Source organism: Myripristis murdjan, chromosome 4 (assembly GCF_902150065.1).
Source record: "Myripristis murdjan chromosome 4, fMyrMur1.1, whole genome shotgun sequence".
Taxonomy (NCBI): Eukaryota; Metazoa; Chordata; class Actinopteri; order Holocentriformes; family Holocentridae; genus Myripristis; species Myripristis murdjan.
In genome coordinates this window covers 1,873,860-1,886,910 of record NC_043983.1, presented here as the reverse complement: position 1 = coordinate 1,886,910, position 13,051 = coordinate 1,873,860, and the positions used below count along the sequence as shown (strand labels likewise).

The following is a 13,051-nucleotide window of genomic DNA, read 5'->3' as shown; positions in this document are numbered from 1 at the left end:
TTTGGAAACTGGATGGCTGCAGACAGTGATTCAACAGGTTTGCTAAATGAAGAAGATGAATGGTAGTTGGTTTAGTAACTTATGGACAAATGATAGATACTTGACTCAAATCTGATTTATACATAAGCTATGATCATTAGAAAATCACCTCTTTATTCAAAATACTTCAAAGCAGTTCCATGTATATTTTTATATAAATAAGCTGCAACACTGGGAGTGTAGGAAGTCAGTAATACATTTCTATTTCAATATACATTTTGCAATATAGGTTAATCTGAAAGGATGGTATTTTCCTGAACGGCAGTGCTGTCAACTTTATGCCACTATACAAATGAATATAAGACAGATATTAGAGACATTTCGGAACAGTGCAAACTCTTCAAGATGGGAACCTGCCTGACAGAATATAAGCATGGATTCATACATATAGTTCGGTTCCATTTGCAGCGAGTCACTTTTTTTTTATCCTGTAAGGCCTGTCAATAAATGTACACAGTAAGAATACTCCTTTTTGAACAAAATGTCAGATAGACGCTTATAATTCCATGGTCAGGACAAATTAAAGTCCTAGTTGTGTGCCGGGTCTCAGACAGAGACATGGTGGAGGGCAAGAAGCAATCCCATCAGGAGGAGCAGCAGGCTGGGGTGGATGGATCCAGCATGGGCAGGCGCTGGGGGTTCCACAGTGCAGTCTGCGTAGGGCTCCAGGCAGGCAGCATAAGCCATTGCATGGGCAATGTAGCTCTGCTCCTGGACCCCATGGAAGAGGTGTGCCATGGGACCTTTGGCAAAGATGGCCACATCCTCTATGCCATGGGTCTCAGAATCAATAGGAACAGGAGCTTGTTGGCGATAATCATTGCCCGCTGAGGAAGAAGGGGAGAGATGAGAATATGAGTACCTCTGACCCAAAGGGGGATTTAGTAAATTGTTTTTCAAAATGGGGTCCGGAGACCCCCAGAGGCCCATGAAGGGCTTTCAAGAGTCCTCACCAAAATGAGGCATAGTGTAACCCTTTGAAATACTGGAGCCAATGAGCAGCCTTTTAGTTTGATCCATTTTTATTAACCTTCTGCATAAAGCCTTCCTTTTACTTCTTTTCAAAAACATTTTTTAAATCACATTTTTTTTTCAGCTGTAAACTGTAGAGTTGTGTCTAGAAACAAAGAAGAAATAAAACGAGATGAATGTAACAAGAAATAAAAGTTACGTATATAAGTTATGTACACAAAAAAATCTTAAGTCTTAAGTTGGTCTACCCCAAAACTGTCTGGACACATCACTGGCTTCAAAGACTCCATTTCAATATAAATTGTTACTAGAAATTGTTCAGTTACAAAACAATGTAGACGTGATTATTTTAACATGTCACCATTTGTCTATGTTCAACATCTGAACAATTTAATACTTGACACAGACAAATTTATCTTTCCGTTTCCAAGGGCAAAATCTTTTCAAAAAGGGGGTCCAGGACCTGAAAAAGTTTGAAAACCTCTCAAAGGTGTGCACATGCGGAGATACTTGGATTGTTCATTCATTGTATAAGTAAAAGTTTAATTACAATGAGTTAAAACAAAACACAAAGTTTTTCTTTGTTTGTCTGTCGGTCAACTTGTCGGTGCCTAGCCCTGACACTTGAACTTGTGGTAGTTTTTGGTCATATTGGTTGGTGACTTCCCCAAAATGTCCTGTGCTGCTCAATAGAAAATCCTCTTGCCTTGTGTTTTCCCTGTGTGCAAGATCTTCCTTGTGCCCTCGTGTCTCCCTTTCAAACCCCTGCCACTCCAGCAAGTCTGCCTCTCCACAATGGACCGCCTGCCCCTGAGCTCAGTGTGGAAGTTCCATTCCTCATACCCTCACAGCCATCAGCTTCAACCAACTTACTAGCATACCACAAGATTGCAATAAATTATCTTTTCATCATCATGTGTGAATTAATAGACCTTCCTCAGATTTAGGTCAAATAACATCTGGAAATAATTTTTGAGGACCTGTTGTCCAAAATGCTATTTACATTTCATTTGTTATCAAAAAAAAAAAAAGAAAAGAAAAGAAAAGAAATCACTGAAATCTCTCAGTTTTACAGAGCATAAACTCTTATCTGTTTGTCAACCAAATTCAGTGTCTTGCTCAAGGACACATGGCTGTTGTGGAGATCAAACTTGTGACCTTGTGGCGATGGAACAATATGGGCCAGTCTATCCCATCCCATTAGAGGGATTCATACGTCCATCTCTACTCAAGAACTTTTACTTCAAACTTATTTCACACTCCTCTTTCTTGTGCCTGGTATGTCCATTGTAAAACAGTTTGAAGTTTCCTCTAATCAGAATCAGAGTCAGAATCAGAATGACTTCCCGGAGGAAAACTCCCAAGTCAACGTTTTCAATGCATCTCCACTGTAGGTGACTTATTACACCACAAGATGGCACTACTGTATTACATTTTCCTCTCTAGAGTGACAAGCAAGGACGGGCGGAATACTTACATGAAATTGACTCATTCATATCTGGACGAGATCCATTGACAATCTGGTATCCTGGTCCATTTCCATAGACAGCAGTCGTAAAGTGCTTGTTGTCGTCAGCCAGCCCACGAGACACTCCTTTGAATCACAGGACAAACTGGTGTCATTTTAACTTGCAAAATCAGATGATGTTCTGAATCTGTGATTTGATGTAACCGTATCTTCAGTGAGTCGTAATCACACTCTAACACAAATAAGCTGTGTATTTTACCAAAGACTGAGTTTCCTCTGGCAGAGTGTCCTCCAAATGCAAAGACGTGGGAGTGGTCAGCAGTGACAACGGACAGGGTGTCAAGCTCACTGGTGAGTTCAGCTGCCCGTCCAATTGCCCGGTCAAGCTCTACAGCCTCGTACAGGGCCCTTTTGGCCCTGCCTCCATGGTGACCGTGGTCAATTCTCCCCCTTGGAAACCAAAAATAAACAAATAAAAAGCCATCCCTCTAACCCTCAGTTCTGTTCCATTGTTTGCACATAAATTATTTGGTTCACTGATACCCTGATCTAAATGAATCACTGCTGAATCACAACTGAGCTTTTTTGTTTGTTTGATTTTGTTGTTGTTTTACAAAGTGGACATACGTCCATATTATGGACTGCAATGCTTGAATTCTTTTCTGAAAAGCAATTACTGTCTACTATCCTGATGTGATGATCACCAAAAGACCTAAAGAAAGAAAAACATATCTTCCACAAAGAGGTAGAATCCCTTGGGATTCTTGCTGAGAATCTTGATGGCCTTCTCCATCATCTCAGTGAGGGAGGGGTCCATGGACGCATCGCGTTCCAGCTCATAGCGACAGTCTTTGGGCTCAAAGAGACCTAAATGAGAAATGCATAGTTAATTCTGTACTGAGTGTGATTTTGCACTATATGTACGGCCCCTTTTGACTTGCATATCAAGCACTGTGAGACTCTGGGAAGTTGTCAATGTTTCTCCATTAATGTCACCGGTGTAACTGATTGTAATTGGTGAAAAAACTGATTCAGATGAAATCTGAGTTGCATTAAAGCTCTTACCCATCAGGAAGTCTGTCTTGTCAGGGTCAACAGCGTCAAACTGAGCCTTGTTCCACACATACTTAGCATTCTGCAGGCCAAAGATACAAATTAATAACACTGTTGGGGATGTAGCTCTATAAACAGATAAACAGTGTCGGCAAGGTTACTTTTGAAATGTAATAGGTTACAGATTACTAGTTACCCTGTTGAAAATGTAATAAGTAATCTAACTATTTTAATTACTTCGACTTTGATTACTTTTCATTACTTTTCTAACATGTTTTAAACTGGACAGAAAAGCTGAAAAGTCCTAAAAACATAAGTTTGAATTAGGCTGTGTAAACCTCACCTCAACACTGACTGTCAAACTTTTACTAAATTCCTCAATAGAATTTGAATTAAGATCAAAATTTTTAAGCACAACCACCTAAACAAATCACAAGAATGTAGATCAGAAACAACAAACTGCCTCGATGTAGCTGGCTGACCACAGCCAGGCATGGCAGACTGGCTGCTTAAAGGCTGTGACACACTGCACTGTTGGCACTAGTCAGACCCCTGTTGGTGGCTTTTTGGCCGATTGAACATGTTGAGTCACTGGTGGAGCTGGTTAGTGAGAGAGATCACTTCTGATTGGCTGTTCAGCTTATTAAATCAGTACACGGGAAGAGAAACATAATTATTTTTCATCTCTGCCTCTTTCCCTTTCTGAATTGCAAATACAGAGTTCCACAGCCACAGAACATATGTGCTAGTTGGCCCAATGGCCTTAGTCTTTGGGGTGTGTTCAAGTGCATCTTTCAGTGCAGTTCAGCTCAGACCTTTATTGTCCCTCAAGGGGGATTCGATTTATAGCAATGGTTAAAAATGGAAAAGAAAGAAAAAAAAACAAAAAACACAGGCAATATGAGGCAATGCAACAGTTAGCCTTTGTTCCTTCCTGCCAGTTCTTTATTGTTGGTTTGGTGTGTCTTGGCACTTTGATTTGATGGGAAGAAGAGAGATGGTGCAAATTCAAACAAGAGAACCAATCAAAAACAAGCTGCCAAATGAATGGAGCCTGTCTAGACCAGTGGTTCCCAAAGTGGGTGCCACGGTGTGCTGCCACAGCTGTCTAAGAATCTGCTTTTTTAACATTACAAATTTTCCTCTCACTTAATAAACTTTACCTCATGCAAACTTTATTTGGTAACACTTTCTATGAAGGTCTATTGTATAATGCATTATGAGCGCATTCATAAGGCATTATAATGCATTTATAATGCGTTATACAACATGTTATAAATGTTCATAATCGTGTATGACAACTTATAACAAGGTTTATAAATGATTATAAGTGGTGGATATAATGTGCTATAAGCTCATCATTCATAATGTTTTATACCTTCATGGCAAAGTGACAACAGTGTTTTATGGAAGAATCTGAAGTCCTGGGTGGTATACCATGTTATAACTACCAGTTCTAAAAATAATATGAACTGCTGTAACACATCATAAGAAATAATAAATGCTTAAATTCTGAAATGGAATAATACCTTATAAACATCAATAATGTGTTAGAGGATGACTTTGTGAGCTCTAAGTAAAGTGACAGCATTGTGTAAGGTTATTAGCAATTACATGATACTATAATACTATAATACAATTAATTAATTTATTTTTATAACTGGTAGTGGTATACCACCCAGGACTACAGATTCTTCCATAAAACACTGTTGTCACTTTGCCATGAAGGTATAAAACATTATGAATGATGAGCTTATAACACATTATATCCACCACTTATAATCATTTATAAACCTTGTTATAAGTTGTCATACACGATTATGAACATTTATAACATGTTGTATAACGCATTATAAACGCATTATAATGCCTTATGAATGCGCTCATAATGCATTATACAATAGACCTTCATAGAAAGTGTTACCCTTTATTTTATTACATGTACAATGCAATGCTGTAAATAAGAGCATGTTCTAAGTCATCTTGTTTATGAAGCCTGAGAGCAGACCTGTACCATATACCAGGAAGCTAATTGCATTGGTCACAGGGAAATTCCCCGTGTGGGGGCATAAATGTGTGGTTCAATGGCTCTTTGCCAGTAACTGTTGAGGATGGAGTGAACATTTATCTCTTGCCCCCAACTAAGATTCTCCCAGAGGTGTGACATAGAAGTTAAATAGGCAGGCTTGTGACTGGAAGAAGACCAGCTAAAATGCTGGGAACAACTGGGAAAATGTGTCCATCACCAACAGGTGCCCTTGAGCCAGGCATTACACTTTCAACTACTGGAGTTGCAAGCAAAAACATCCTAAATTTAAAGAGGCTGGATTTTTTGCGGGGGACATACTTTTTACATGATATGATAGGAGCACTATCCAAATCATCTCCTCTGTCTCTGCTAGATTATTTCTGTGTAAATGCTAATGCATTGGCATGCCCTCTGCTTAGTGCCAGTAAGCAAAGAGCATTGTCTAACATACTGAGGGACCTTTTACTGGACTGTTTCTTTGTTTTTGTTTTTTTCTGCTAATCCTCTTATGTCATAACAGGGTCACATATATGATAAAGAACAAATCAGTGTAGTCCTTTAACATGAGAATTACAATGTTCACCTTTTTGTTTTTGAGCCACTCAGCAGTGAGATCCAGTCCATCACTACGCGTTCCTTTAGAGCTTGAATACTCTGGGTCTACTGCAGTTTTGGGAAACATGTACTGACGACCTCCACCAAGAATGACCTGACAGGGAAACATAATGATAAACAGTTGACTTTCATTTTATACTTTTTAAGCATTTAGCTGACAGTTGTGTTCCCACCAGCTTAAAATGCATGAACAGTGGTCCAAGACAGTGTTGTAGAGAAGCCACATCTTATCATATCATATCATATTATAAATTTACATACTTTGTTAAATACTTTGGCAAACATATAATTAAGTTCTCTGTGTATTGTACTAGTTGAGTAAAAAGCAGATGTTAGGCTGTGGCAAAAATGGATGCCCACAAGACCGGCTTAGATTTTTCTTTTGCTTTCCTCACACAGCTTGCTGTCTCAAAATTGTTGCACTGTCTTAACTAGCTTTGCATTAGCCTTATCATGCTATTTCTTAATTCTTTGTTTGTAATTATACATTTGCCAAATGTGATGTAATGCTCAGGATACCCTGATGCCATGGTCCACATCTATCCTTCAGCCCACACCCCCTTTTTATCCCCTGTCCTTATATCAATGTTAACAATCCGTCCAGGTTGAGGACCTTCTTAATCTTACATCTATCTCTGTGTTGTGAACCAGCTGGTAGGCAACATCGCGGCAGCCATCTTTCACGGCGTCAGTACTGAGGTCAGAGTCAGAGTACCACCCACGGTTGGCGGTGTGAGCGTAGGTGGCACCAGGAGAAGCATGCTGGACTCGGGTTGTGGTGACAATCCCCACTGATTTCCCTGAAACACAGAAGAAGAACAGCAGTGCTGATCACATAAAGTGGATGTGTTTTATTCTTTATTCTTTATCAGCCTCCAGGATAGGATTTCTGTGGACCTTCCATTGGTCCACAGAAAAGTTAAGCAGATTTTACAACACGGTTGTAATTACAGTGGGTGGGTGGGTATTACAGTGTAAGAATTTGGGGAAATTTAACAGGTAAAAGACATCCCCACAAGTGATCTACCAATGATAAACACTGAGCTTGGGGACACACAGCAGTAGCTTAAAGGAACCGGTGGTTTTGAATTTTTGGCCCATTTACTACAATTTACCCACATTTTATATGGCAACAAACCATTCTGCAAGTCATACAGGGGTCCTAAAGATTTCACAACATATGATAAAGATCCCTTGATTTTTAAGTATATAAGCATAAACAGCACCTTTATAATGTTCTGCCTCTGTGGCTAACATGATCATTGCCTCTGATAAACTATGGAGCTAATCATGTTTTTTTCTGGCGGAGAGACTGTTTCACTCAGGGGACTTTATCACAATGATGGAATACTGGTGTGAAGAAAGTTTGGGGTTCATTCTCATATCGTTATGGAATGCATAGAAATCAATGGCTGGATAGAAGATCAGAGTTGTAAAATACAACTGTTTGCTGTGGGAAAACATTAGCAGAAATTTAGCGTACACACATTTTGTAGAAATCACACTAAACATTCAAAATCCCTTTAATCTGTGTATAAACCTGTTGTAATTACACAACAACACTGCACTGTGAAATTCAAACCTTACCAGCAGAAATGCAGTGAAATTCTGTGAAGTGCAGTGTGATCAAGCTTTGTGGACCTGGGCTCACCTGCTATCTTGGCACGGTGCAGATTCGATGTGACTTCATTACCGAAGACAGTACTACAGTTGTACCTGGTGGTGGCAGCAGTGACACCCAAAGTGCCATAGTTGGCCTTTACACCACAGTGGTAAGCTGTGGCTGTACCAGCACTGTCTGGCATCTGCTGGTCCACGTTGTATGTCTGCAGGGACAGTCACAACCTTATAAAGCCTTACAGTTCATTACCAAATGATTTAGTATTGTTGGCAGTTAGCTTTTCCCTGAGTGCAGCATTAGAATAAGTGTATACTCCTATTCAGCAATATCACAAGCAGGCGTATAGGGCACTAGCACCCTCAAAGCCAGCTTTGAGGGTGCACTTAATGATACTATAAGAAAGCCAATCAAAACTCAAAACACAAAAAGAAAATAACCTTTCTATAGCCTCAAAATACACGAGAGCCTCCATATTGTCAGTCCTTTGAGAATAGGTTTAAAAGTCATGTCATTTTCAGTTCTACCTTACTGTGTTGCAATATGGGGAAATACATTGAAAACCTATATGAATCAAAGCTAATTATCATGAACGACCCAATCCACTGTTTATTAACTTACTGACACTGAAATTCAATGACTTTGATAGCAATAGTATGGCACAAATTATGTATTCTCTCTCTCTCTCTCTCTCTCTCTCTCTCTCTCTCCCTCTCTCAAAGGAATAAAATTCTCAAGGAAATAAGGTTAGGGACTAAATGTTTACAAGTGATTTCCTGAACAATTTCAAAGTCATAGGTTGATATGAGAAGTTTGGTTTATTCTCTGCGTTTATTTATTTATTTATTATTACTATTATTATTTATTTATTTATGTGTTTTGGTGTCATTTGAAGTCAGTATTTAATAACAAATGATTAATGTCTACTATGGGATCGGATTTAGTACATATTTGACATTCTTCTTCTTCTTCTTCTTATAATGTATTATATATTAGTGATGTTATTTGCATGTGTTTTGTTGAAGGGTATTAAATGCAGGCAGACCTTAGATAAGGCCAGGTAAGGGAAGGTATCCATGACCAGACTGCCCTCCTCTCCAGAATGTCCCGCCAACTGGCCTTTGAGGATGCGGGCCGCAGTCACCGTGGTTACACCCATACCTACAGACAGGTGGAAACACACCTGACGTTTAGATGACATCAGCTGATGAGGGAATGAGGCATAAGGTTGCCATTGTGCCCTGTTACTCAGTGCCTGTAAGCCTGAGCTGATAGGAGAGTTAAAAGGGGAGTAAAAGACAGGTGTTGACATCCATGTGAGGTATTTACAATGCTGAATTTCACATGGATGGCCATGTGAAATTGGCCACAGTGGGGAAAATAGCTTAGAACACACAAAATAAAGAGATTATCCATACCTTTTTGGGGAATGGTTTTGTTGTTGTTGTTTTTAATTTATTTTACCATTTTTGGTAACTTTGTGGCCATTTAATATTGATTAATCAATTAATTTAATATTACATACATCATTATAAATATAGGTTTCTTGTAACCTTTTTTTTTTTTTTTTTTTTTTTTTTTACAATTTATGGCCATTTTCTTCTCATTTTTGCCATTTTTATGGTGAATTTGAGATCATTTTCTTGTAATCATTCGAAATACATATTGTTTTTGAAAGTAATCAAGTGAATTTGCTCAGGTTTCAAAGGGATAAATAAAAGCGCTGAAGACATACTGCAAAAGATGAAGACAGTATGGGTTGAATCATGAATTGCAAAGTGTTGTTCCCAAAACTGATTTGTGCTGAGACGACTTGAAAAACAGTGACTATGTCTTGAATTCTGTGCAACCAATCACTTTGTAAGAGTGAAGTATTTTTTCAAGGATAGTGGGCACCTTTAGTTATTTGCTGACAAAATTACAACTCTTTTACTCCTGGCAACAACTCAAACACTAAACAGTCAAAGGATCTGTAATTAAATTTAATTTGACCCATTTTAGAGATGTTGAATGATGACTTTAAATTAATGTTTCCCTGCTGAAAACTTTGCATGTCCATATCTGTTCTGAAAAGGTTTCATAAACCCACAAGGTTGGAGATGTTGATTTTGGCTGACAAATTGCACAAGTACATTTCCTATTTATTCTCCCATAGACTTTTCGAAAAAAATCAGTATTTCAAGAATGTTATGACTTGATGAATGTCAAAAAAGGAAAGCGTGCAAGACTGTATACATATCGTATTTTAAAAGAGACAAAACTCATCTGTAAACTTCACTCCTGCAAATACTGAATGAAAATGAAATGAAATGAAAAACTTCTCAATGTAGACTGTCAGACAGATTCACCGCCATTCCTATCAACATGGCAGCAGCTCTCTGTTTGGTAGAACTTGAAGAATCGTGGGTAATGTAGTAGCTCTTCATTTGCATCGGGAATAAGGCCAATCTCTTAAAAACAAGGTTGAAATCACAGTACATAATGGCTTCTAGGAACATACAGTATATTAACATGTAACAGTTTGGTAGCTGATGGTAAGTGTACCTTGAGCAGTTATTTTACTGTCAACTCGGAACCCTACATGCCAGCTCCTATGTTCTTCGTCAGCGCTTCTCTGCCCATCTTTCCATCATGAACTCAAATTAGATGACTACATTTAGATTGGCTGCGTTTTTCAGTAATCAACAAAATCATATAAACTCAGATTTAATAGGCCTTGCAGTTCCTGGACGCAGACACTTTAATTTCAGTCTACACCTGTGTACCATGGCATCAGTAGACTCTCGATTACAAATGTTTGAAGTTGCACACAATTGTATGGATGGTAGTATTGTTTATCTGGATCCCTAGCGCTGAAGGAGATCATCCCTCATACATATGGCCTAGCATTGCCTCTAGGTGACCCACACCTAGGACTTCGCTGTGAGTTTTTAGGAATGTCAGTTATGAGGTAATCAAATTTTACAGACCAATCCAACCCACTGACGAAATCTTACATCTGCCACTATTGATGTGATAGAATAAGGGATGTGTGGACATTTGGGTCAACCATTGTTTGCTCTTATAAACATCAACCATAAATCCATAATCCACCCACTGAGGTTGTTTGGTGGAATGACATTGCTGTCTCTTGGTCCAACAAACTGAACTCAAGCACTGAAAAATCTGGGGTTTGAATAAACTCCTCTGAAGTTGGTGTGAAAGTCCTTTCCTCAGACTCACCGTCTCCAAGGAAGAGGATGAGGTTCTTGGCTCGGTGGAGATTAGGCTTCATACTTAAGGCATCATGCAGGGCCTGCTTCCCCTTGTTGTTCCAGTATCTGGCATGGAGCTCCTCCTCTGAAGAGAAACAAGAGAGAGGCTTGGGATGGATCAGTGGATAGATGGTTCAGTGGGAGATGAACAGTATCTAGCCATCTAAAAAAGACTTCTTCCTTGGAGTGTTTCCTTACTCTTACATTTTACATTCACATTTTAGCCATGTTGCAAAGTCATTTTCAAACTGTGGGTCCCACCGTGGAGACAGGTGGCTGCATCAGTCAGTTCTTTTTGCATTAACAGGACAAAAAAATTGAATCATACAGTGTATTTACCGTTTCTAGGTCCCCTATACAACCAGTGATCATGATGCCCTGTGTTAGTGATGAGCTCTGGGACACATTTTTATAAGCAAGGGTAGCCAAGTTCCTGCCTAAAAATAACAAGAATCATACTCCAAAAACTGAAGAGGCATCACATAGAAAACATCTTTATGATTTTGTACCACATGGGATCAGATGGTGAGGAAGATCCAACAAATGTTTTTTTACCTGTAAAAGTTGGCATGTGGTAACACTGAAGAAACTTAAATCACATGTAATGCTCAAACGAGAGTAACACCTTTTATTGATTCACTCATAATGAACGTAATTGTACTGAAAACATTAAGTACTTTTCAATAGGTTTGTTTCACTTAGCAAAAATATTTGGTGGGTCTTGGGAAAAACAATACTTCTACCATGTGGGTCCTTGGATCACAAAGTATGGGAACCCCTGATCTAACTGACTTATAATGACTGTCACTCCAGAATAGACTTTGATTCTCACATAACTAACATCACAAGCAACATATGATAAGGAGAGGTTAGGGCCACAGTGACCTTTTTTTCCCCAATGGAACTTGACACGGCATTATCTTCATAATGATATATGCTCTTAGCTTTTTTTCCCATCTTTCCAAATATGTTGCTAATGTTAATGGTCTAAATGATATGAGTAAATTGTCTATCATTTTATACAAATGAATGACTGTGCTAAGACTCAAAAGAAGACAAACATCTATGAGTCAGTATATTGTTAAATTATATGCTTATACTTGTGCATTATTTTCTCTTATGCAATTTAATGTGACTTGTGTCTCTTAACGCCACAGGAACTGTCCTCTGCACCTTTAATATTTAATATTTTTTGATTAAGGTGCTGCTATGAGCAGTGCACAATAATAAACATTATGTCGATGGTAATTATGTTACATGAGTTTGTTTGGTTTTTTTTTTTTCAGTTTAACAACAGCAATATTTGACAGATTCTTACCATTGATCGAGACAGCCCTCTCCACATACAGGAAAAACAGTAATCCAGTAAAAATGAGTTTATGTTTGACAGCCATGGTACGGGCTGTGTGTGTGAGTGACATTAAAAGACACTATAGCTGCTAGCTGTGGTGTCTTTATAGCTGAGGCCATGGAGCAAAGGGCATATGGGGCTGGCCAATGACCAACAGGGAACACATGCGCACATGTACGTACACACATATGCACACACACATACACACAAACATACAAAACACAGGAGCACAGTAAATGCCATGTTGGCATCTGAGAGAACACAAGAGAACACATCTTTCGATTACATTTATTGTATCTTTTTATCATGCACTCATCACAGAGAAAAACTTCAGGCCTGGTGTATGATATTTGGCAAATTTCTTCCTCTGCTCACTATGCAAAAAGAAAAAATAGAAATGACTTATTGAAAACCTTTTTTTTTTTTTTTCCTTTTTTTTTGTGGTAGTACCCGCTTCGCTGAAATCAAACTTAAGTGATAAGAAGCCTTATCTGGTTGTTCACCAGTAACACTGTTAATAATTGTTTAGCAGCCACTGTAATCATCACATAATGACAGTGATAATAATGTTTTATGGTAACATCAAAATATATTGCAGCTTACCTTCAAACCTGAGTAGTATGTAAGTAATTCAACATTCAAAGGATTTAGT

The 13,051-nt window shown here is 38.6% G+C and overlaps 1 protein-coding gene across 1 annotated transcript; it reads right to left on the bottom strand.

Annotated features, from left to right (window-relative positions):
• Positions 1-585: 585 nt before the first annotated feature.
• alpi.2 (alkaline phosphatase, intestinal, tandem duplicate 2) lies at positions 586-12,442 on the bottom strand. The gene is made up of 11 exons (XM_030049634.1): positions 12,367-12,442; positions 11,017-11,133; positions 8,840-8,955; positions 7,828-8,002; positions 6,804-6,976; positions 6,145-6,270; positions 3,545-3,614; positions 3,208-3,346; positions 2,739-2,929; positions 2,489-2,605; positions 586-866 (listed from the first exon to the last, which is right to left on the bottom strand). The coding sequence occupies exons 1-11, from the start codon at positions 12,440-12,442 to the stop codon at positions 586-588; spliced, it is 1,581 nt and encodes a 526-aa protein (XP_029905494.1).
• Between the last annotated feature and the right edge of the window lie 609 nt (positions 12,443-13,051).